The sequence below is a fragment of the Xenopus tropicalis genome, chromosome 3 (genome assembly GCF_000004195.4).
Source record: "Xenopus tropicalis strain Nigerian chromosome 3, UCB_Xtro_10.0, whole genome shotgun sequence".
NCBI lineage: Eukaryota > Metazoa > Chordata > Amphibia > Anura > Pipidae > Xenopus > Xenopus tropicalis.
The window spans coordinates 59,166,859-59,193,570 of record NC_030679.2 but is presented as its reverse complement, the minus strand read 5'-3'; the positions used below and the strand labels follow the sequence as shown (position 1 = coordinate 59,193,570).

Sequence of the window (26,712 nt, the reverse complement as noted above, 5' to 3'; positions counted from 1 at the left end):
TGTGTTTGTGCCTTCAAAACTTTCCTCCAGCCAACAATTTAAAAAATAAGCATCTACAATAAGGCCACAGGGAACAGTGCCATGAAAACATGATGCTCAGAAGACGCTGGTGGGGATCACTAATGTATCAAGCATTTCAGACATAAAAGAGATATCCACTCATACCCAGTCATTTGTTTCACTGGTGGTGTGCACAGTTTGTACTTGTCACCTTAGACTTGCAAAATTATTAAACAGTAAGTTAGATTTTCTTATAAGAATAACAATCATATAACAATATGGTAAACATTCTATGCAAAACAATCTTTTTCTGTTTATATGTCACAATCTTTGGCGACTATAATAAGACACTACATAGGTGACCTGCAGCACAGGTAGAAAGGAGCTTCTGTGACAATCAGGTAACAAGAGCTGACAATCTTTCCCTTCTGGCTCTTTGCCTAGGGGCTTCTGCACAAATGTATATGCACTTCTGGGTTTCAGCTTTACTGGCATCTCTGAAGTGCCTCCGATGGTAAAACTCACATTGCTGGCATTTACAACTTTCTTAAACCATGTCAAGCATGTTACAACATTTGACACTTAAAGGAGCAGGTCAGTGTAAACCAGTGAAACCGGGTAAAATTGATAGCCTGCACAAAATAAGAAATGTTTCCAATATAGTTAGACAAAAATGTAATCTATAAGGGCTGGAGTGAGCAGATGTCTAACATAATAGCCAGAACTCTACTTCCTCCTTTACACCTCTAAGCTGTTAACAGTCAGTAACCAATCAGTGACTTGAGGGGGGCCATATGGGACATAACTGTTCAGTTAGTTTGCATTTGAATCTGACTTGCGCACTCACAAACTAACTAACCAGTTATGTCCCATGTGGCCCCCCCTAAAGTCACTGACTAAGAGGTTAGAGAGCTGAAAGCAGGAAGTAAAGTTCTGCTCATTATGTTAGACATCTGCCCACTCCAGCCTTTGTAGTTTACATTTTTGCCTAACTCACGATATTGCAAATATCTTTTATTTTGCAAATACTGAACTTAACTGTTCCTTTAAGGCAGTGCTGTCCAACTTCTGTGGTGCCGAGGGCCGGAATTTCTCTCACATACATGGTGGAGGGCCGCTAATGGAAGCCAGTTTTGACCACTCCCCCTTTAAACCAAAACCACTTCAAATCACACCCATTTTATCACAATGGTGGTAGTGCAGCAAAAACCCAACTGCTTCGTCCTCACTGCAGGGATATCAACCATCATTCATATGTGAAAGAATTATATTATGTCATATTAAGACGTACCCTTAAATCCATATGCCTCCTCCTCCCCTGTGGATAGCAAAGCAACCCCCAGCATATAATTACACACCTTAGGGACCATTTAATTGCTATTTCCAACTGCTAACAAACTCCCAAAACAAACCCCTGCCATGTTCACCTCCCACAGGCAGCATAGGGTAGGCAGAGTATGGCACACACAGGCAGCGCTCTGCATACCCTATGCTGCCTGTGTGTGCCGTACTCTGCCCTACCCTGCCTGTGTGTGCCATACTCTGCCCTATGCTGCCTGTGTGTGCCATACCCTCCCTGCCCTATGCTGCCTGTGTGTGCCATACTCTGCCAGCCCTATGCTGCCTGTGTGTGCCATACTCTGCCAGCCCTATGCTGCCTGTGTGTGCCATACTCTCCCTGTCCTATGCTGCCTGTGTGTGCCATACTCTCCCTGCCCTATGCTGCCTATGTGCCATACTCTGCCTACCCCATGCTGCCTACACACAGGTGTGAACAGGAGAACAATATGGGTGATTACAGCCCGAGCCTGAGGTGTGAAGAATGCAGGGGGTAAACAATGCAGAGATTAAAAGGTGTGAACAGTACAGGGAATTACATTTTTAAACAATACAGGGGGATTACAGCCTGAATCTGAGGTGAGAACCATGCAAGGGGCCAGTTAAACTCAGTAGTGATACAATTTAAAGCTTACACAAAGTTAAGCCATCAAATCAGCCAGACAGGTGGGGGCCACACAGAGGGGGGTCGCAGGCCGGGCTGCCAGTTGGACAGCACTCCTTTAAGGGATTGATAGTATGCATTACAACTTATTATAACCAGTGAAAACGCCTTAATAGGCCTCAAGCACACTGTTCAATATTTTTTATATATATATATATATATATATATATATATATTTTTTTTTTTTTTTTTTTAGTCATTGTAGTCAAAACTATATAAGCAGCAATGACCTCAGTCACTAAATTCTTTACATACATGTGGTTTACTTACTTTGATCCTCCACATTCAACAGCTGATGCTTTAACAAACCGCACAGGTTGCTGACCAGCAGGCTCAATGCTTAAGGTGTTGTTTTCTACAGCTTCAAGAACAGCTGCAGCTAGCTAAGAAAATTAATTATAAAACAAAATATGAGATATACGCGCATTTTACTGTGCATGTACATACATTTTGTAATCTATGACAAACTGTGTTATGCCCAAAAACCACAGCTAATATCAGCTTTATTTTTATTCAGTATAATGAATCCCCTTTACATCTCCCTAATGTTCTTACAGTCCCAGTGCTAGTTCTTTCAGTTCTCCCTTTACAAGTTTGGGGGATGCCTCACAAGTCCTGCCAGGCTTGAGTAACATCTATATTTCTTCTACAATGTTTCACAGTTGCGCAACATTAGCACAGGGTTATCACAGTGGCGTAACTAAAGAGAAGGGGCTAGGTCTGCTTCCTCTATACTGGGAGAGCCCTTAACAAACACAATAGAAAAAAAAATTGGAATTATTTCTTAGGGTGACATATCCCCTTTAAAGAGATAAACAGACAGAGACTCTGTATAAACAAGCCCCTCCCCACCTGGAGTTTGTGTCCCAGGGTTGCGCATAAGGAAGAGTTTTTACATCTCCCTCTCCTTTACTACATAAAGCAATAGAGGGAAAAGTTGAGGGAGATTAGGGAACACTTAATTAATGCTACCTCCACTGCAAATACAATAAAATAATATAAACTATATCTGTATTATTCCTACTAAGCACATGAAAAATAAGAACATTTACCTCACTTTTAGGGAATGTTAAACAAGGGCAGATATCCTCCTGATATATTCTGTGCAAAAATGGGCATGCCCTATCCATGGAAGGCTCTTCTTTCCAAGTTCTGAATTCATAGTAAAGGGATAAATCAGGCTATAAAAAGAGAAATACCTTTTAGAATATGTTTTTGTTAATGAGAAAGTAATATGTCTTTATAAATGAACATGCAAAGCTACCCTGCAACCAGAATCATTATGACCAAATGCAATGGTTTGCTGCAAAGAAAATTTACTGACCAACACTCTGAAATACTGCTCACAAGCAGGCAGCCTAATTATGATTCCACATAGCAGCAAGTGTAATTTTAAGAAATAGACCATTGCATTGAATATAGGAATATTGTTTCATAGGATCTTTATAAAATGTGCATTATGAACAACAGTTTGTGCCAAGAAAAATATAATGTTACTAATTAAGAGATATGAGTTTCTTATTATGTGCAGTCAGACATCTCTGTTCATTATGCATGCATACTCTAGTACCAAAAAACCATAATATCAGTGCTTGAGGCAGCTGGTACCCAGCTTTTTCACCAAGACTTCCCCAACATATACAACAGAGTGTCATGACTGCACATGCTTTACAAAGGAGAAACACACTACCCAAGCCATTATTGCTTTTTCGTGTCTTCAAGACTGGTTTTCCTGCTAAGAGAAAAATTATTGTGACACTCACACATAGGTTTAAAGATTCATCAATCTCCAGTGGCTGAGACACAGTCACTCTGAGCAACAGTTGCACCCCAATCAACAAAACACTAATTGAGCTGATAAAATTAAATTAGGACATGACGTGCCAAGCAGCCCTATAATCATCAGGACCAGCTCCTGAGGGCGGAGACACACAAGGCAATTCATTTTCAAACTTAAAAAGTTGGTTGCGGCAACTTTACCACCATAGGGGTTTTATAAAAGTTGCTGCGACTAATCACGCCACAACTTTTTAAAAAGTCATGGCTACTACAAAGCCACTAGTAGCAGCTACTTGTCACGGCTACAAATATGGACAATGCTGTTATAATTGTCTCTACGTGTTTTTTAACAGAGGCAATTTTCAGTATTGTCTATGGCAGGGTATTTTCTGGGTTGAGCAGCAGTGACAAGTAGCTGCTACACCCTTAAATGACTCATCTAGTGCTTACAATCTATTTAGTGTAACATTAATACTATGATCTGGACCCTAAACCCACTAAAGCTGCCATTGATCTCAATACAACAAGACAATTCAAAATTAACTCTACTTTAGTATAAAAAAAACACAATCAAAAGCAAATATGGTCCATACATGCAGGCATGAGAACTGGAAACAAGACAACTAAACATACAAACCTAAAATATATCCAGCACCTCCTTGTGGTTTTATGAGGACTGGTCATTGGTTCCTCAGGTCATTCCACAGTTTCCCATTGGACATTGTTTAAGCAAAGGTGTAGTAAGTATATATTACCATGAATTTAACTCCTTTTGTTGCTTAGTTTTCCTTGGTTAGCAGTTAAAATCAATGTTTGTATATATCTATAAGCTTGCTTTGAGCTAAGGGGATCCAGTGAGAAGGCTAATCAGGATGGGATTTGCTTCCCTGGATTGAGATGTTTTCTAACAATTTTTTTAAAACACTGCAAAACTATTTTTTCATTTCAAAGAAGAACTGGAAAAAATCCCACTGCACAGGAAAGTCTAACTTTCGTACATATTTTGTACAAATTGCAATTTGCATGAAGAGTGGAATTTTTTGTTTTTTACACTTACATGTGCACAAACAATACACCAAATAAACATTTCAAATTCCAACCTTTAAATTACCTCTTTCAGTTCCATGACAATTGGTGGCAGTACACTGAGGTCTAGTGTTCCTCCACCCATAGCACTGCTTGTGCTTTTGTTCCTGACATGGCCCTTCCTAAAGGGTGCCTTTCCAGCTGGCTGTAGTTCTTTTGTGGGAGAAGTTGGTGAGGTTGAGAGAACTAGTGTTTTCAAAGCTGCTACCTCTGCCTGCAGTACATCAATCTAAAAGAAATAAATATTAAAAACTATAGTTTAGCTCAACAACCTAAATAACAAGCAAATAAAACAAAATTCTATAAAATGTTCATAAATACCTCTAAACTAAAACCTGGGTTAATAATACATTACAGTTTCTTATAATATAGATTGTAAGCTCTACGGGGAAGGGACCTCCATCCTCTTGTGTCTTTGACTCTTAACTTATTGCAACTGTATCTTGTATTTATTTGTATTTATTGTTATACCTTGTATATATCTATTATTATCTTATTAACCCCCTGTTTGTATTAATGTATTCTACTGTACAGCGCTGCATACATAAGTAGCACTTTATAAATAAAAATATACATACATACAAATACAAGCAACTGTATTAACACTATTATAGATAATTCTATAAAACTTGCAGGAACAGTTCAGTCCTGCAGAGATCTTTGATACCATTGGCTGGCAAGATTAAGCCTATCTGATCTATAAAATGTAAATGAGACAGGAAAGGGTAGACATGGGCAGAACCAATTCATAAATAACTTTTTTTTTTTTTTATTTCGCAGCCTGGCAGGTCCTGGTCTGGGAAATCCCCTAAAGAGAGACCAGAGAGCAGATCGGCAAGAGTTTAAGCTGCGCCAATCCTTGTCTGTAGTTTCAAAATAAATTTTAAATAATAAAGATGATTTACAAAAAAAGTTTTTCTGACAGGGGCTCTTCAAATTCAGGCTATTGTAAGGTGAACATCCCCTTTAATAAAAATCCAACATGTTTTTTTTTTTTATCTTAGTAAGGATCAGGTAAAAGGTACTGTTGTATTGTTACAGAGGAAAAGAAAATTACTTAAAAAAAAAAAAAAAAAAAACAACTAAAATGGACCCTCTGGAAGATGAGCTTCCTATTACTCACAGCTTTCTGGATATTGGATTTCCAGATAAGACATCTAGATACCCATCTACATTCTCACTTACCTTTCCCTGTGCTTCCTTAAGCTGTTTTTCTGCAGCAGCCTGTTTCAGGTTTGCCTCCCGGACCATTTTATGTGCTTCCTGCATATAAATATGCTGATAAATGCATTTAAACACACAAACAATTAAATAAGAAAAATCTTGTTTTACACTCCACTAACATTTTCAGTCATAAGGTGTGGGTGCAATCACATAAATTAGCACAAACAAAAACTGACCCTTTGCATTTACTTTTTATAGTCATGTAGAAGATTCACACCCAAAGGGAAATGGTACATGAGGGCACCTTTATTAATTAAAAACACACTACTTGTATATATTTCTTCCCTTAGGGTGATGGCACATGGGGATATCACCTAAAAAAAATCTGCGCTACTGTGGGTGACTTATCTCCCCAAGATGCTTTCCCATCAGTGATAATGTAAATCGTGTATGTTACCACCTCTGATTTACATTATCACCAGTGGGAGAGCAGTTTATGGAGATCTGTCACTCGCGGTAGCGCAGATTTATGGCAGATGACAAATCTCTTTGTGTACCATAGCTCTAAATATTGAATCGTAGCATAGTGAGTCACACTAGACTCACAATCATTGCGATAAAATATGCCATCTCTGCCCAAAAATGCATACAGTTGCATTTCTGGACAAAAAAATACATTTGTTGGTTCACCATAAAAATCATGACGGTAACCCTTTAAAGGGGACCTGTCACCCAAACATAAAAAGCTGTATAATAAAAGCCCCTTTCAAACTAAACAAGAAACCAAAAATCATTTTTTTATTACCATATCTATACCCATTATAAAAGCATTTAAAATTCCCAGCTGTCAATCATATATTGCCTGCCCCGCCCCTATGCCTCAGGCATAAAAGTGGGGCAGAGATTTACTTTAACTTTTTAGATGTTGCTGCACTCCTCATATTCCCCCTCCCTCCTCACCATGTAATTTTGTAACCAGTGCATGGATATGGGTATCAGGTATCCCCATACTGGCACAGAAACAAGATTTTGGCAGGATGCAATCCCTGCTTTGATAACAGTGTCCACAAAATGGTGCCGGCCTGCTTGCTGCAATTGTGAATTCCAAGGCTGAAGAAAATAACATTACAATAATTTATATAGTGTAAGTAAAGTTTATTTTGCTAGACAAACACAATAGAAAACAATTTGGAATTATTTCTCAAGGTGACAGGTCCCCTTTAAAAGTGATCTGTGGCTGGTGACAGACATTTTTATATTCGTAGCAGTGATGAAAACAACCCATTGTGCATAGCCCTGAGTACAGTGACAAAACAATTTAAAAATGTGGAATGGTATGATTCGTTTACTGTAAAGAGATGCATGTATGACAGCATTTAAACCTACTTCAAAAAGACTTGCTGTCAGCTCCTCCAGTTCCTGCCCCAACTGGTCCCGCACTTTAGAGAGTCTTTCACATTCTTCATCTTTTAGTTTTAGGTCCTATAATGGGGCACCAAGAACATATATTAAACTAAGCATTATGAGGACCATTAAATGTTGATGGATTTAAAACTAAAAACACACAATGTGTATTTTTCGTTCAGGTTATGGGACTTATGGCTACACCACACTATAAAAGAACCTTGATATTATTACCCGTTTAGCTTTAGCCAGCTCTTCTCGTAACCGTTCATAACCTCTGTCTCTAACTTCCTGGACAGATGGACTCCGTAATCTTGACAAGCTGTCTGTGCTGCAACCAAGCACATCATCTGAGCCATCCACTACATCTGTCAATGTGGCCCCTTGTAAAAACTCCCTCTCTGCACGGTTGTCTTTTTTTCTGCTGTGTTTGAGGGAACATGCTGGGCATCCAGAGGTAGAGTAGGATATAGAGTCTGTTACATTGGGACTGAATGAAACAAACAAAAAGGGAAATAAAAAGTTACTTTCCATTTCCTTGGAGACTGTAACCTGTGGCAAGTAACAGTGTTTTACAATTAACCACTATCATACAGCGTATTAAGACCTCCATGGCCCACTGAAGAACAGAAGCTGTCAAAATGCCATTTGCCACCTACAGTGCAGTCCTTAACAGTTGAGGGGTCCTGGCAAATTATCTGTTGCATGGCCCCATATTGATGGAAAAGTCAATAATCAGGCAATTCTGTAAATGTGGATGTGCAAGTATATGTGATCATGGGCTAGGCATCCTGGAAATTCACCACATTACTAATAATAACATGTGAATACTATGCCCATAAGCACAAAAAAACAAGAAATATTGAATTACATTTGTTTACATTCCAATCTAGTTTAAAGGAAATGGAAAGGCAAAATTTATAAATACTACCATTACATAGTGCTAGTATTGATAAACAAAAACGCTACACTTTGGGGCCAATTATATTAAGAAAAACTTATAAAATCTTACTTTAAACTTTTTGCTCTATCTAAAGAATGGCGCGGCCATCTTTGAAGTTGTTTGCCCTCTTCCGTTCCTTCGGCGTCTGTACTGCGCATGCGCAAGCTTCCTTCCTTCCCCCAGCCTAGGCGCGCGTCCTTTTCTGCGCATGCGCTTATAGTGCGCGCTCCTAGAGGCCGGTTCAGAGGGTGAAGAGGGAGAGCGCGCCTGCCTGAGCGCGTCCACGACTTCTGCAGACTGCGCATGTGCTGCCTGGATTAGAAGTCGTGAAGTGTTCAGAAGCGCGATGCATCATGGGAGCGTTCCTGACACAACTCAGTGGTTTTTGCAGCGCTTTGGATTTAGTGCACCTAAACGATCCGGATATGGGGAGACTTAAGGGCAGCGTTGAGACCACAGATGGTAAGCCTGCTCTTAGAGATTAACTCTTGTGTAGCCTTTCCTTCTCCTTTAAAGAAAGCAAATCAGGGAATTAAACCAAAACAAACCAAAGACATTCGATTTAGATTTCATAATTTTATAATATCGGCAAAGGTCAAACCCGCAGTAGTGGTGGCTTACATCTTCATCAAGCAAACAAAAAAGCAATGTAAATATATTTGTACATAATAATTTCAAATATTGATTGTATAGACTTATATAGTAAGGTATTACATTTATAAAGTAAAGCATAAAGATCCACCAAGGGAACTCACCAAATCACTATTTTATTCTGCTAGAAAATAGACTATTTTTTGTGTATCACTCCACATAAAGTCTCTTATGTTTTGGGTCATGCTCCCTACTGACTGGCAGTTCTGTGTCTATTTGCCAGTCCTGTTTCTGAACTACACCAATAAGTATTTAATACAAATTAAGCATTAACCATTAAATATATATTATAAGATAATAGAAAAAACACAGCGCTCAGGGGACAGATGCAGATAATAATATTCAGTGCATGTACAATAAACCAATGTTTCATTCCTCCTTCAGACCCTCATAATATTGATCAGTGCACATGATGTGTTGTGCTGTCTAATATGCTCTCTATAATAGTTTATTAGCCTGGCAAATGATTTTTTGTTCTGCTTCATGTTTTAGTTTTTGGTATGTAATTCCTGTTTGGATTTACCTGCACATACCAGGTTTGAATTGTGGATATAGGAGTGATATAAGTGAAACGCAATGTTGGCTAAGGTCCCCGTATCTTCAGCTGTACTATGACTGCATTGGCGAACAAGTCCCTGGCTCCTTTTAACCAGTTTTGGATGACATACTTTGCAATTGTGTGCCAATAATATACGTTTTACAACAGGACAACCTATGCTGATAAGCTAGTCTTTGAACACAGTATAAAATGACTGACAATGGGTCCGAGCTGCTTTCAGACAAATCTGTACTCTAAGTTTATTATGTGGAACTGCAATACAAACCACAACCATCAGGCCATTTGTGAAACTCTCTTTAATAGTAGGATGACAGACACACACCCTTGTACTGTTCTTTTACTACTCTTCTTTACTTGCTGTTCCTTCTCGCTTTCGTCCTTGTCTTCATTTTCCCTTTACTTACCGTCTTCTGTCACACACCCTCAGACAAAAAAAAAAAAAAAGTTCTTGGCCTTCAGTCTCCTTCGTGACTTATATTTTACAATAGGGCTACTTTATTTACTATATATACATTTTATTTTAGAGGTTAAAGTGTTAAAGTGATTTTTTTTTTTTTAGCACCACATTATAGTTCAACAGTAGCCTAAGGGGTTGGGGTAGGATCTTTTTATTAAGACATATAGTATTTTGAGGCACAATATATTTGCTGATTTGGGGGCCCACTAGCTGTAATGTGTAGTAAGCCGATACTGTTGGGTACAGTCAGGCTGCATGCAATGCAATGCTATTTATTCTACTTTTTGTGAATCTGGGAGTCCCACCTTCTCCACTTGGAATTCACTTCCTTCTAAGAGTTATGTCTTGGCAAGTGGCAGAGGGGTGGTGACATTTATGTCTTTATTCTGATTTTTTTTGGGGGGGGGGGGGGGGGGGCTCTAGCTATTCTGGGTACTTAGTTAAGTACAATTGTGCTCCAGACAGAGAAACATGATTAATTCTGGTTTTTCCCCCACAGTTAAAGGTTTAGGACCACTCACTCAAGGAAAACCATCTGGCACAGCCATAACTGTCACCAGAATGACAAGTTGTTATTCAAATGATGCCCTGATCAAAGAGACTTCCATCAACATTACTCAAAAAGAAATGTAAATAACTCATGTCTGGTGATAGTCCCTTGCCTATGGGACAGAGCAGTTAGTCCCCCAATGAAAAGTTTGTGAGCTAAACAATTGCATAAACCAATTATTGTTATCCAAAGGAAAGTTAAATAAATTCTCCCAGGAGGCCAAATGACTGTCAATCACTATTTTTTAAATTTAGTATTTAGTATGCCCCAAATCTTCACGGATATCATTCACCACAAACAGCCAGATAATGCGCCCATAGCACAGAACATGTGTTGTCATTGTTTTATATCCATATACAACTTCAAAAATAGCCCAACTATGTTTTTAAAATGATATCCAAGTGAAACAAAGAAGATAATCTGTGTACTCTACTAAACTTGAAAACTCTTTAATTCCTGCAGTCCTTTCTGCATGTACTTAACAACATAAAGACAAATATAGGACCAAAAAACTGGAAAGAAACCACAATGTTCTACCCATTTTTATGACCGCCTGTCTCTGCCCCCACCCCCAACTTACTCAATGTGCTGTACATGGAGAAGCACACAGTGCCATTGGCTTCTATAAAATCTGTTATTTTTTAGCAAACACGGTAGAGGAGGCAGTTCATTTCTTTTTTTTTTCTTTTCCCCCAGCCAATAACGTTTTACCCTACCCATCTATTTTGTTTCTAGGGAGGGTACTGAGACATTTTGCACTGCGGCAGGACAAACAGAACAGAAAAGTGCAACTATTTGAAGACATGAAACACATACATTAATTGCTTTTAGAAATCTTATTATGAAATAGCTGTTGTAATTCCTTAGGAATTCTAGGATTATACTGGAGTTTTCAGATGGCCTACCTTATGCCTGTAGTGTTTCCACAGTTTAGATGCCTTGGAGAAGAGTACACTGGCTGAGTTGGAAGGTCAGAAGCATTTAAAGTATTGGGCTGAATAGGGTTGGAGCCAACAGTTAAATGGGGCCGATAGATAGGATTCGGAGAGGTAGTTGGTTCATGAGCTTTGACATCACTTACGCCCAGATCTGGAGTTGTAGGTGAAGCAAGATTCACTTCATGAAAGCCTTCCAGAGGGTCGCTGGCCATAGTAAAAACATCATCCAGAGACCTGCTAAAATGATTGGTGTTAATCGCTTTCCTAAATAGAGGAGGTTATACCTGTTAACAGGGAATACATTGACTAACAAGTTAAGCAAAGTTTTGTGCCATTGCACTTTCCCAAAACAAGCCATATATTACTTTGTGCTGTATACTCATTATACTGACCAACTACAGAATATTTTAACAAGCCACGCAGGTTTTATGAGTTATTGGGGTTTTTTATTAAACAGGAACTCAATTAAAAAGGAGCTCATATTTTGTTTTTAAAGCAGTCTACCCTTTAATGAAAGGGCCCCTCTAGTGGCCAAATTATCAGGAGAGTCCATAGCAAAGGCTACCTCGTAGCAATAATAGCTGATACCAGTAACATCAATCAACCAAAATATTTATATAAAAAAGCCTTTCTGCTGACTATAAAATATTTTAAATAACATGTATACAAAACTGACTAATCTGGTTGTGTTGAACCTTAGATGCAAAACTTATGAGAAAGGGATTTCCTAGAACTATTAAAACTTTTCCCCCTCCCACTTGATAGATAGATATGGCACATGACTTTGCCAAAGTTAATGTACAGAACAGTTGCCGAGTCAGTATGTATGTTGATATATGACAGCATAAAGCTTGACATTTGGGAAACAGACTTATGATCCTTTGACATCAGGTTTGTAGAAAATGGGAGACAGATCTTAATCTTGCTTGATTTTCTTTCATCAATGCAGGATTTTTTCCCACAAGCGCATTTTTTAAAAAAAATAAAAAACTTTTAATTTTTTGCAAAAACACACGAACACAAGAAAACACCAAGAAGAAAGAAAATATGGATGAGCTGGAGATCGCTCTTGAATCTGCTTACAATTACTACAAACGATGGCTTATAAATTCACCCCATAAGTTTAGGCAAGGGTTTTTACATCCATGTGTGAAATTAATCTGCCAGTATTATATTCATATGATCCAGATCAATGCTATTTAGCAATCTATGTGGATGGACATACAACCGCCCAGTCCAGCCATGACAGTTGATTGGCATATGGCCATCGATAGAGTTCAACATGATGCTGTGCTGAGCATGTATAGATGATGCACAGACAAATCTGCAGTTCAAGCTTAGGTTGCTAGTTAGAGCTCCTAATCAATGCAAGAAATGCTATATCACCAGATCTCTACAAAGTATCTCATGGCTGTGCTATGTCTTAAATCTAAGACAATTTAGCAGGTGCAGCAATACAAGCTTTGACAAACTCGGTCCTTAAAGGAAAACTATACCCCCGAACAATGTAGGTCTCTCTAAAAATATATTGCATAAAACAGCTTTTATACAAAGCTCTTCTTGATCTAAATAATCAATTTTCATTAAAAAAAATATACTTTTTAGAAGTATCTGGCATTGGGTAATGCTAAATAGAAAATGGACATCTTAAGCACTAAGCACCCCCCTGGGATCATACAATTCACAGTACACACAAACAAGCCAAGGCCACACATACATGTTGGGTAACATGGTGTCTTTTACTCATATAATTGTTCCTGTCATAGTGGCTCACTGTCTGTATACTATTATTATTTTTGCCAGCACCCTGGGTGTTTGAGCCTTTATAGGGTGTGCTCTGTTTGTTTCTTGCATATATATATATATATATATATATATATATATATATATATATATATATATATATACACACACATATATACATACACACACACACAGCTTATTTACTAGTGAATAAAGCAATAATTAGTAGAAATTAGTAGAAATACTACTTACAGGGGAACAATAAATTAAGATTCAATAAAATGCTGGCTTTTAAAAAAAAGTGTTAATGTACATTTAAGGATCGACAAAAATCACATGACAATTTTAACTGCTATATTGTAATTACCAATACACACAAAACATTTTGTCCAAAAACTGAAAAGCAGAGAATGTCTGTAAACGAAGGCACCATACACCAACAAACACTTTAAGGCATTATGTCACTGCAGTGGTTAACACAAATCATCCTTGACTGTGCTAAAGCCCCTCCAAACTTTTAATTTTACCTTGGACACACAGCACATGGGTTTAAAAAAAAAAAAAAAAAAAAAAAAAAAAACATTTACAGTTCTGTCAAGGTCAAACATATGTGAGCCCTAATTATCCCAAAATGACTTTAATCTTATTAAGTCTAATGCTCTTAAGAGCTAAGACAGGTAAAGTTACCAGTTTACCAATTAAATGAGCATAAACTTAACACATCATCTGATTTGTTCTGAGGCATCATTTAGGCTAATGACACAAGGAGTATTTCATGCTTCAGTGTAATGTGAAGTGCCTAAAGATTTCCCTTACAGAAAGGTCTAGCAAATACCTCTGCCTATGACAAACAAAATCTATGGTGGGAAAGATCCCTTACCGGGGGTCTAACAACAGAACTGACCCAAGGACATTAAAACAGTAAAAGACTCACTCAAAAGTGGTCCAGGTGCTCCACAGCTAGGGAAGAAATATAAATGTGGTAGGCACTCAGGAATCCATAAGAATGTAGTTAAAAAAAATCTGCCGCCTTTTGTGTATTGTGCCCAAGAGGCACTTAATCATAGAATGACATTGTGAAACTGGATGTTGGCATTTAAAGAACAATGAAGCAATAGAAAAATGGCATTTCTTAAAGGAAACGTGTACCCTATATACAAACAATGAATCTCTCCAATGTGCAAAAAGTAAAAAAAAAAAAAAAAAAAAAAAAAATGTATAAACGCTGTTCCATTCTTTAATGCCAAGGTCCTGTTACACACTTTCAACCTCTGATTAAGTTAAGAGAACCATAAGGAGTCTTAGAAGTTGTCTTGAATTAAAAACATTCTTTTTTTCACTACATTCATGTGGTCTTTATGGATTCTTGAGTTCTCACCACTTTTTTGTTTCCTTACAGGGGTCTGCCTAGTTGCAGGCTGCCAAAAGATGGGGTTGTCTTGATTAGTCGCCCAGGGTAGAGGAGATTTATCGAGGGTGACTAATCTTCTTGTGTGCCATCAGACTTAAAGAAATTGTAGACCCAGGATAGAGGCCAAGAAAGTCACAGAAAAACAACAAAAACAATTGAAATAATGTTAAAAAGTTGAGGCTTAAAGGTGCCTTTAGCGTCAGCACATAGCGTACAATACAAAAACTGCACTTCTGTACAATGCGCTAAACTAAAAGTTTTAATAAACTGTCTCCATTTTTTGTAACTGTGAGCATGTTCCTAAAATTAAGTACAGTTGGAAACCATGTTACACTGTAATAAATGTACTGCAGACAAAGTACATTCTTGCAGAACCTGTTTTTGTTTCCCAATGAAAGACTTTACCCCTCTGCAATATTCTCTTTCCTTCTGCGGTGCCAAGGTCATGCCCACTCTGTCAGATGGAAGCTGAACACTCTTTACTTATTAATTGCACAATCCTTTTAATAAATGATGTATTGTGCTTGAACACAATCATGTTGTTTCAGCTCAATGTACCAAAAAAAAAAACCCCGAAGCAATGCTTTTAGAGATAATGTTCATTTACACATATAAGAGCAATGTGCTAAGGCAAAATCTAATTGTGATGGTTTTAATGTAAATGTTTTTGCACTTAATTTCCTGTACTTATGGAGACTCAGATTAGCTCCCAACTTTGGTAAATCACACACAATTTGCTGTGCAGATTTTTCCTATTTAATGTGTGGAAATGGCATCACTTTTGGGCAAGGCATTAATATCAGTGTTAGGGTGAAGACACACAGAGCTACTAGTAGCAGCTACTTGTCGTGGCTACTAAAATAGACAATGCTGATCATTTACTGATAATTGTCTGTTTTAGCAGAGGCAGTTAGCCCTTAAGGCCATACACGTGGCGATCTGACGATGTTTCGTGCAACCATCGGTCGCACGAAACATCGTCAGATCCGCCACACACCATTCAGGGCTGAATCGGCAGGTAAGGAGATAGAAACAATAGGATTTCTACCTCCTTCTGCCGATTCAGCGCTGAAGGGAGATTTTGGTCAGGCGCCTTCTATGGCACCCGATCAAAATTTTCAAACTGGTCCGATCAGCAAGTTGGCCGATATCAGCAGCTTCCTGCGATATCGGTCGACTCGCCGACATACCATACACGCACCGAATATGGTACGAAATGAGGTTTCGTACGATATTATCGGTGCGTGTATGGCCATCTTTAGAGTGTGATTGACAAGGTTTAAGTTAAGCATGTGTAGGCGCAACACACACTAAGGGAACTCTGGAAGCACCACCTCCCCATTACGGTTGCTTCTCCTTGCAATCAGTTCATCCGACTAGGCTGAACTGGTATATTGGCAATATACACAAGTTATATGGCACAAGGATATGAGCGAAGTATTTTTGTCAATAGCATCAAATGAACACCATTTTGCATTTATTTTAGCACTTGATGAGCTTCACTCATAGAAGGCTGTAAAGCTGAAGTTTACATGGGGCAGATTCTCAGCCCGTGGATAAACACAGGCCGATAATCCATTGCGTTGGCTCGTGTGCAGGTACATAAAGTGGAGTTCGGCACAAAACTTCACACACGAGCAGATTTACACCAAATTCCACTGTGTGAACCTACACCCAATTCAATGCAGTTTTTTGAAGCGCAGGGGTGAATTCTTGGGCTGCATTTATTTGCAGAGCAAGAATCCGCCCAGTGTGGCATTGGCCTAAATTCAGTAAACACAAGGAAATTCATTCCATGACTATATAAAGGCACAAGGCTAAATGCTTTTATTCAGATCATGAAACTCTGAGGTGACTTCTAATATCCTCATATTTTACAACATGTGTTACATTATTATTTTTATAATACATGAGAGACAGATATGAAATATTGTACTCCCTATTGTAAAATATAAAGCTATGTCAGCAAGGAGTTCCATGATCATATACAGGCATGAGGCAAAAGGCTGAGTGCTTTCATACAGGTCATGAAACTCTGAGCTTACTTCTGATTCCCTATATAAATGTCATGCATTGGGGGCATCACTCAGCTCTTGACTTCACTGGACAGCAATTTTCTATTATTATACTTGATTTTGCAGACATTATGAAGAGAAGCACAACAGACTATTTTTGGCACATGCCACACACACACTGTCCTTTTTTGACACCTTTATATTTATTAAGCTATTGACTCCAAAGGATTAAAACTTAGTTCAGTGTTGCTCCACAATAGCTTGCCTACAATACTCATGTACATCAGCACACACAATATTCATTCTAAAATTAATAAGCCCCAGTGGTAATACATCCTTTCAGCAACTGTAAACAAAGAACTAATTTCTTACTTTTTATACAATTACGTGATTTAGAGCTTTCTGCATGGAAAATATAATTTTGTAAAACACTCAGTCTGTATATATTCAATATTAGCTCACCACTGATAGCAAGTATAGCAAGAACTATTCTTCTGTTGCAAAAGATAATTATCCACTGTGCAGAAGAGTGCAAATCGAAAAAACGAGGATTAGATTACAAAGGCCTGAAACAAAGCAAAGATGAGAGGTTGATCATGCAAGTTTAATGTCTTTACCGTAGAGAGTTTCAACCAAACTAGGGATAAAGCACTGAAAGCAATAACAAGAACACCCAGTGGTTTAAAGCCCTAATAATGGAGTTGGAACACTGACAGCCAAACCGTTAAAGCCAAATCCCATGCGAAAACAGTTTAGACTAAGCTCATCTATTAGTACTCACCAAAGACTATTCTTGAAATACACCAAAGCAAGCTAACAACTAAGCAGTGATGGTAGCAAACATTTTCCTTAATTACTTGGTTATCAAAAACAGCAAGTTCTCCTATGTAAAAATATATATCCTTTTTTTAGTGTTTCCAAAACCAATACTACTAATACTTCATCTTTTTTACTTTATACAGTTGACAGATATGAAACTCATTGGTTCAATTATATGAAAATGGTAATATATTACTTCCTAACAATACTGCACACTGCTGTACACGATCTGGATGTTTATTCAGTATAATTAGTTCTTGCAACCAACAAATGCCATAACATGCCAAATAATTCTACTTACAAAATTTACCAGTTTCTGGATATTGAAAAATTTACTTAAAACCAAATACAGGTGGTTAGAGCAAGCAGAGATCAATAAAGTCTAACCAATTGGTGATTTTTAGGTCACTTAATCAGGCACAATGCACTGAGATGGGGCTACACACCAATATTAAAGCTATAAAATACATTTGTTGGCTATGTAAACAGTGTAATTTAGAAATAAAACATAGTAGCTTGGTAAATCTAATAGGGAACTGAACCCTGCCTTTGTTTGTGTGTATGCAGGGCAGTTATTCGCTATCCCACTTTTGGCAGGGACTGTTAGGACATGCCCACCCCTCATTTGAAATAGAGACATGGATCAGCAGATCTCTGGGGAGCTTCAATAAAGGGGTCATTCGTAGCCAAGAGTGAAACCAAACTAAATGTCTGAGGTTTAAAAAAAAAAAAAAAGATCAATTTCTCCTAGATCCTAACAATACTCTAATCATTTGCACCCAATACAGGTATAGGACCCATTATCCAGAATGCTCGGGACCAAGGGTATTCCGGATAAGGGGTCTTTCCGTAATTTGGATCTCATTACCTTAAGTCTACTAAAAAATCAATAAAACATTAATTAAACCCAATAGGATTGTTTTGCATCCAATAAGGATTAATTATATCTTAGTTGGAATCAATTACAAGGTTCTGTTTTATTTCTACATAGAAAAAGGAAATCAGTTTTAAAATTCTGAATAATTTGATTAAAATGGAGTCTATGGGAGACGGGCATTCCGTAATTCGGAGCTTTCTGGATAACGGGTTTCCAGATAAGGGGTCCGATACCTGTATTAGGTATCTGAGCCTGTGGTAAATGTAGGGGTGTCCTATTTTCCCCAAGTAAAAACTGTATTTATGTTTATCTAATTCATACATTGGATTACAGAATGTAAAGGCTGCATTATATTTTCTATATATTATAGATAATGTTGAAATGAACTGTAGATCTGAATAAAAGGCACAAGAAATATAAACCAACCCAACACTTCTCCTACCCTGGTATGGAAAATGTCCAATTTAATATATTGCATTGCAAAGTGCATGGAAGGTTTGGAGAGCAGGAGCATTTAATAAACTGAAATAAAAATGTTTATTGCTATCTGAAATAAAGCAAATAAAACAAAAATAACAATAAAGTAAATCACAGCAAAATGTTGTGCTATCTTAGTATTTATGGTTCATTCCACTTGTTGTAAAAATTTAAGTGTATATTGGTTCTCTTTGATTACTCTTCTCTGTTACCAGCCCACATATAAGCACATAGCGGAAACCTTGTTCTGAAAGATGCAATAACTAATTAGTAGTTATTTTTAGAAATAGGATGTGCTATATAAAGGTTAAAATTAATAATAATGTGTGCATTGCGTAAGATATTTGTGTATATAACAAGTCAGATTCAGAGAGAATTTTGACAGAACAGCAAACTTAAGTAAGGCTCATCTGTTACCTTTCAAATAAGCATATAATCACACTCACTGAGGGTATAAGTATCAGAAGAACTAGATTTGCATAAAACATTAACACAAAAAGTGCAGTTTCCTAACACCAGAATCAATAGAAACCAACTGCATATACAGTACAAACACCTGTTTTTCTTTTATCTCAAGCATCTTTCAAAAACATTACAAAAGTGGTATAAAGGTAATACCTTTATTGGCTAACTAAGATAACCATAGCAAGCTTTCAGAACATTTTAGTTCCTTTTTCAAGCTAAAAAGTTCTGAAAGCTTGCTATGGTTATCTAAGTTAGCCAATAAAGGTATCACCTTTATACCACTTTTGTTATTTTTTATTTCAAAAGGGTTACCCTGTAAACATTTTTGACTGGCTAACACGGTACATCACCTTTTCCTGCATCAAAAACATTACCGTTACATTTTCCTAGTAAACATGAACCCCTGCAGTTTTAATACATACATTACTTCCAATACTATACAACTAAAAATATTTTAGGAACACCTACACTCCAGTAAAAGTATATAAAATGTTTATTACCGCTTTCTCAAAGCCAATATTTGTTGGGTGGTGCTTGGAAAGCTATATATTCTATAACAGCTTCTAAAGTAGGAAATCCCTGATCCACCTGATTTCTTGTACTTCAGCATTTTGCATTGCCAAAACTAAAAAAGCTTTAGCACAAATACAGCACTCGCCTTAGGCTTAAATTAACTTTCAGCACTTTGGACATGACAATTATGAATAATAAACAATTTTTAAATTGGTCTTTTTATAGGTTTTTGGCAATCTTCCTGAAAATTAAAATACTGTAACCCTAGCAACCAGGGAGCAGATTTATGCTACACTGCTATGCTATCTCATTCACCATTTATCTTCCAGTTTAAATTTGGACCTGGAGCACTGCATAAGAAAAATATTATACCATCCATACCCAGCACCGGATTTACTTCTGGTGCTGCCCTAGGCCACCCACTCCTCTACCTGACCAGGGCATACACCAATGATGCAGAACAGGGGCACAAGACCCCTCCCTCCAGCTCCGCCACCAGATTTACCGGCCAACAAAAAAAAACATTGAAAAGAGAGCATGAATTTTGTTTTACACGTACTTTATAAATATACTGATGATAATAATAATAATGTATGCTAAGGCATTTGTAAACAAAGCAAAATTAGCACATGGACAAGATAACAAAAAGTGAGCTGGTGAATTATTTTTTTTAATATTTTGATAGCCTCCAAAGATCTAAAGGTCTATATTTTTTTTCTCCTTTAACCCCCCCCCCCCCCCTTTCTCTTCCTTTATGTTTCTCAGAAGCAGCTCAAAAGCTCTGGTACACCCATAGTTGTGTTTTGGTTTTTTTGCAGTCCTCTGCAAAACTCCTCTGCCCTCTTACCATCAGGGCAATTAACGATACCGATGGGCATAGCTGCAGCTCCAGGCTCCACTATTCTAACAGCCATATTGAAGGTTGCTGTGTGCAGAGGGCAGTGAATCTCCCACTGAGCCCATACCATGTCTGTCTGCCCACCCACCGGGGACAAGTAAGACACTAAGGGGCAGATTTACTAATCCACGAACGGACCAAAAGCATCCAAACGCGTTTTTTTCCGCAATGATCGATATTTTTGCGACTTTTTCATTAGTGCTGGGCGGTATACCGGTAAAAACCGATCACCGGTTTTTTTTTTTGAAACCGATATGAATTTTCTACATACCCCCATACCGGTGTGCGTGAATACTTCCGGGTGCGCGCGTGACGTCAGCGCGCACGCGACGTCAGCGCGCACGCTCTACAAAAGCGCCATCGCTAGGACGCATTCAGAGTCGGATACCAATGTGAGCTGTCGGGGGGTGCCTGGCCAGTAATTATATTTTATGTGAAGGGGATGGGGGGTGTTATTTATGTGAAGGGGATGGGGGGGTGTTTGGGGTGGGGGTGGGTGGGTTATACCTATGTGAAGGGGATGGGGTTGTGTTTGGGGGGGGTGGGATGGGGTGGGGGGTTATATTTATGTGAAGGTGATGGGGGGGTGTTTGGGGTGGGGTGGGGTGGGGGGGTGTGTGCGGATGGGGGGGTGTTTGGGGTGGGGTGGTGTGTGCGGATGGAGGGGTGTTTGGGGGGGGGTGGGGGGGTGTGCGGATGGGGGGGTGTTTGGGGTGGGGGGGGTGCGTGTGCGGATGGGGGGGTGGGGGGGCTGCGTGCGGATGGGGGGGTGTTTGGGGTGGCGGGGGGGGTGCGGGTGGCGGGTGTTTGGCGTGGTCACCTAATCATGCATGGGGAAAAAAAAATACCGTCAAATACCGTGATACCGATATAATTTTGAAAAATACCGTGATATAAATTTTTGGTCATACCGCCCAGCACTATTTTTCATCGCCGTCACGACTTTTTTGTCGCCATTACGACTTTATTGTATATTTTCCGCAACTTTTTCGTCGCCATTGCAAAAAAATCGGATTGGTTTTTCCGCCGTTTACAATTGCTCAATACGAAAAAAAGCCATAAAGTCGTGACGGCGACGAAAAAATCGTGCAAAATACGAAAAAAAAAAAGAAAAAGAAAAAGTCGCAAAATTTTCGTTTCCAATCAGATTTTTTCCCATTCGGGATTCGGATTCGTGGATTAGTAAATGTGCCCCTTAATGTAGGGGAGTTGCTGTGCCTGTTAGGTGGTTCACCTTTTAGTATGTTATAGAATGGCCAATTCTAAGCAACAGTTCAACTGGTCTTCATTATTCTTTTGTTATAGTTTTTTTTAATTATTTTCCTTCTAAATCTTTGTAGCTTAAAAGGGGGTCACTGACCCTGGCAGCCATAAAACCATAGTTCTGTGAGGCTACAGTTTTATTGTTACTTTTTATAACTTATTTTTCTATTCATTTTCTTACCTATTCATATTCTAGTCTCTCATTTAAACCACTCCCTGGTTGCTTAGGTAATTTTGACCCTAGCAACCAGATAGCTGCTGAACTAGAGAGCTGCAGAACAAAAATGGAAAGAATTGAAAATGAAGACCAACTGCAAATTGTATCAGAATATCACTCTGATATGTGCCCCTAAGAGTTAACTCAAAGGTGAACAACCCATTTAATGCCAGGAGTCATAGCACCTTTTCATGCTGTTATGGCCAGCACTGTAACATAACATTTGGTTTTTTGAGATGTGTAATTAGCCAACTGCAGCCTCCAACACTTGTGAACTGCAACCCCCCACAATACACTGAAAATGTAACTGTTCCTGCAGCCACCAGAGGTTTGAAGTGGCTGCAGCAGCGCTTGGTTAATAAATAGAAATACTGACTGTTTAGAATTGTAGAATGTTTAGCCCCCAACTCTAACCCTCCAGCGGGTTATTAAGCGCCCTGCCGGTGTATAAAACTTAACTTTTTAATTAAATTACTTGAAATCAAAAAACAAAGCACCACTTTCATAAGCACAAATGGCAAACACCAACCCTGTGACCACAATCTGGTGCGGGACAATGTTCTTAAAACCAATTACAATCTGGCACTACTACTAGACAGTTTAGTAGTAATATATACAATTTATAACATATAAAGTAATCCCCATCCAATCACAAAATTCCTGCCATCTAAGTTGGGACTTAGAAATGAATACGTCAACTAATGCGTCAAGCTGTAGCAATTAAGAAGACTGGTGGCATGGATTTTTTTAAACTACTTCTAGGAAATCTTAGTGAAAAATATATTCATTTTTAAAGCTTACATTTTAGAAAATGTGTATAAAAAAAAACTAGAAAGCAGTTGAAATAAGCAATATGTGTTTTACTTTTTGAAGTCATGTTACAGTATTTGAAAAGAAAATAACTAGTTACTTTTTGTTTTTGTTTTTTCAACCAGATACTGCTGCATAAATTTTGTAGGTCACTGAACATAGACATTTTCAGGATAGGCTAAGTATGTGTGTATATCAGACAGAATCCTGCATTATTCTCTCAAAGTGACAAGCATCGATAACGATCAGTCTTTTAATTGGCATGTGGAGTCTAATAATCTGGTGAGAACACCAATTACATATTACATTCATATACATAACACCAATTACAAAAAAGTTAAGCCTGATACACTGAGGGGATACTCAACATACTGGCACCCCAATGATTTAGGCTTTCTTTGTCCTTTTAAGACTATAATCACCTTTCACAGAGGTGTCATGTGAACAAAATGTGTAAAGTCTGCTACATCTTTAATATTGATTAACTTTTTGAGGCGCTGCTCCAAACAAAAGTGGAAGCATAGCTTGAATATATGAGCAGTGCCGGATTTCAAAATAGTGCACCCCTAAGCCGGCTTTCTTCGGTATCCCTCAAAGGCACATATGCATGCAAATACATATTATGTATTTGTTGTGTTCCCCATGCACGTGGCTGGCTTGCTAGTTCCTAGACACCCGTAGCACTGAGAACTGGACACAGGAGATTCAAATAATTGTCAAAATCTCAGGCATGTCCAGTCCCAAATGCTCCAGAGGTGTCTGTAAGAAGGGAAAATTACAGATGCTGATGGGCAGCATGCTCTAAAAAACTTGCCGCTCTAGGCCCTGGCCTTTGTGGTGGTCCGACAAATAAGGGCCTGTATATTTGCGGTCAACACCACCCTGCGAATTTTATGTACATATGGACTGGTTAATACACATTCCTATTTTATTAATGTCTGTCTAAATCGACTACCTGAAGGCCAATACTTGCAACCAGTTGGGCAAACAGGCTACGTGGTTACATTTATGGCAGCCTAAACTCAAACAACAAACATGACATAGGCATTTAGAAAAAAAAAATTGGATGTGCTATAGGCAGGTTTTATGTGTTTCTCCACAAAAGTAAATGATATGAATTGTCTGGTGATATTAGCTTTAAAGGATCCTAAATTAAAATGAATAATGTGTAGTGGGCATCCTATAGCCTAGTTTTAACAATATGTTATTCCCAAAAGTGCCATAAAAACATTCTGCAATTTTAGTGCAGAAAAATGTGACTGGATTCAAGAATGTTACAAAGTTAATTTTGTAACATAATTACAGCAAGTTGCCAAAATGTGATACTTTTAGGGCTACTAGTAGCAGCTACTTTTTCAAGGCTACTAAACTCCAGAGAATACCCTGCCATAGACAATACTGAGAATTGCCTCTGCTAAAACACACATAGAGACAATCATCAGTTAATGATCAGCATTGTCTTTTTTATTAGCCACTGCATGTAGCTGCTACTAGTACTGTGTGTCTTCAATTAGCTGGGTAAGCATTTTGGCTTTGACACTAATGCGGTTTCAACATAGTCTTCCGTTGTATTTTACAGCAGTAACTGGATCTGTTATCCAGAAACCTATTATCCAAGAGGCTCCAAAATACATTGAACATTCTTAGAATCATATGAAATCCACTTATAATATGGCATATTTCTATAGGGCAAAAGGGGTATCCCAGCATACAGAATAGGCAAACTGTGTAAAGCTTGGGGATAACAATATATGAAACAACAGAGACCTAAGGTATACTGTGTGCACACTAACAAACAGAATGATTCCCACACCCAATTAAAACTAAATTCATGGGTTTAATTATCTTTTTCATTCTAGTTATGCTCAGCCTCTGTCCCCCCCTCAATGAACTCCTAACAGATTTGGGCTGTCAAAAAATACTGATGTTATACTGTATAACTTGCAGGGTTACAGGTTGTTCCTCGGAAAGTATGTATGATACCTAAAGATGATAGCTTTCAGCTCAATTGGAAAAATGACTTTTTCTAACAATGAACCGTGGTGCAATTAAGAGAAGCAAAAGCTATTTGCTTAAAAAAAGTATTGTCCTCTGTAATAAAGTACTGACAAAATAAAAATACACCTGACAACAATAATAAAGAAAAAAAAGAGGACTACCCTTGTCTAAAAGCCCTTGGTAGGACATCTTCGAGTGTCTGACTACCACTCCCAGGATCCTTGGACAGCAATAGGCTGTATACAGTAGTGAGATAATAGAGTGCACCACAACAATAAGACAGCCTCAGGCTACTCACTAAGAACATATTAACCTGCCTACAGGGTGAGGCCTACAGATGAACAGCACTACTATGCTCCATTGCACTTGCTAATGCATCGTTTCGTGAGCCTAAGGCAAAACTCGGTTGCTTGGGCACACATAGCTACGATGCGCCAGATGGGTCAAATCAACCATTATAGGGCAGCCACATATATATACAAGGAACCTGCTGAAGTGCGAGCTCCGGGCTCTTTCGCACAAACAATAGCATGGACGAGCAATCACAAAAGAAATGACATTCGCGATGCCCTTATCAAGAAACCGGCTCGTGTGACTCCCTAATCCCCAAGCGTCTCCCTCCCGTCACCCTATTACCTGTCAAAGCCTTATGGCTGCAACACGCTGAGAGAGAAATACAAGTCCGAATCCGTGCCCGCGCAGCGCGCTCCCCCCAGGAACAGCAGGTGCAAACTACATGGGCAAGAGGCGCACTCACCGGCCAAGCCAGGAACGCGCGTATATGACGTCAGCGATCCCTTCCAACCAATGAGCGCTCACGGGTACGCCGCACCTGCGTGGAGGCAAGGGAAGCGCTTTGGTGACGTCACGCAGTAGGTCGGGCTGCCCACACTGAGGGTGCTAGGAGTGCTGTGTCAGGGAGCTGGCAAATGAGCTTTACTGTGGATCCTGGGTCAAGCCAAGGGTTCATCCTGAAACGTAGAGGTCTTGCAAGAGGGACAGTCTTCTGTTAAATTTCAATTTAATGCCCCTAAAACTAAAATGCGAAGTTTCTTACAAAAAGAAGGAAATAGAGTGCTGCCTGCTGTGCAATTGAGAGTCAAGCTGCTGTTAAGCGGTTTTCTGTTCTCTGCCCTGGTGGTTGTGGTTTGTGAAACGATGTAGTAGCTGAGTGATTGACTTGTAATAAAGCATGCAAGGCTGAACTTCTACGTTGTTTAAACGATATAAACTATTAGTGTTGAAGGAAAAAGGCAAAGTTTGCATTCAGTGGCAGAAGCATTTGCAAATAACTTTGCAACTACTGAACATGTTTTAGAAAGTTGCTTAGAATTATTTTAAGTAGGCAAAATTTTATTTTCGGGTGTATAGCTTCACTAAAATAAATAAGATTCACACCATGCCTTGCTTAGCTTGTGTTTACATATGAGACCAGCGCTCCAGAAGTGAAGGAAAAAGGCAAATTTTGCATTCAGCGACAGAAGCATTTGCAAATAACAGAATTTCTTTTATTAGGCAAAATGTTATTTTCAGGTGTATAGCTTCAATAAAACAAATACAATTTACACTATGAATTGCTTAGCCATATGCTTACATATTAGACTATCCAGAAACAAAGTAAAATGGAGAATATGTTTATATAACATGTTTTTTGAAGTACATTAGAGGGGATT

The 26,712-nt window shown here is 38.6% G+C and overlaps 1 protein-coding gene across 5 annotated transcripts in view; it reads right to left on the bottom strand.

The window, feature by feature from the left end:
• rab3ip (RAB3A interacting protein) overlaps positions 1-25,831 on the bottom strand; it is a 29,833-nt gene extending 4,002 nt beyond the window's left edge. The window contains exons 1-9 of one of the 5 annotated variants that reach the window (XM_031897786.1): positions 25,676-25,790; positions 17,165-17,268; positions 11,501-11,770; positions 7,670-7,925; positions 7,418-7,513; positions 6,053-6,130; positions 4,893-5,096; positions 3,055-3,183; positions 2,273-2,385 (exon numbers count right to left, since the gene is read on the bottom strand). In XM_031897786.1, the coding sequence (XP_031753646.1) occupies positions 2,273-2,385; positions 3,055-3,183; positions 4,893-5,096; positions 6,053-6,130; positions 7,418-7,513; positions 7,670-7,925; positions 11,501-11,745 (1,121 nt within the window). In that variant the 5' untranslated portion in view covers positions 11,746-11,770; positions 17,165-17,268; positions 25,676-25,790. The other 4 variants (XM_012958766.2, XM_012958764.1, XM_012958765.3 and 1 more) reach the window with 4 other exon arrangements.
• Positions 25,832-26,712: the final 881 nt, after the last annotated feature.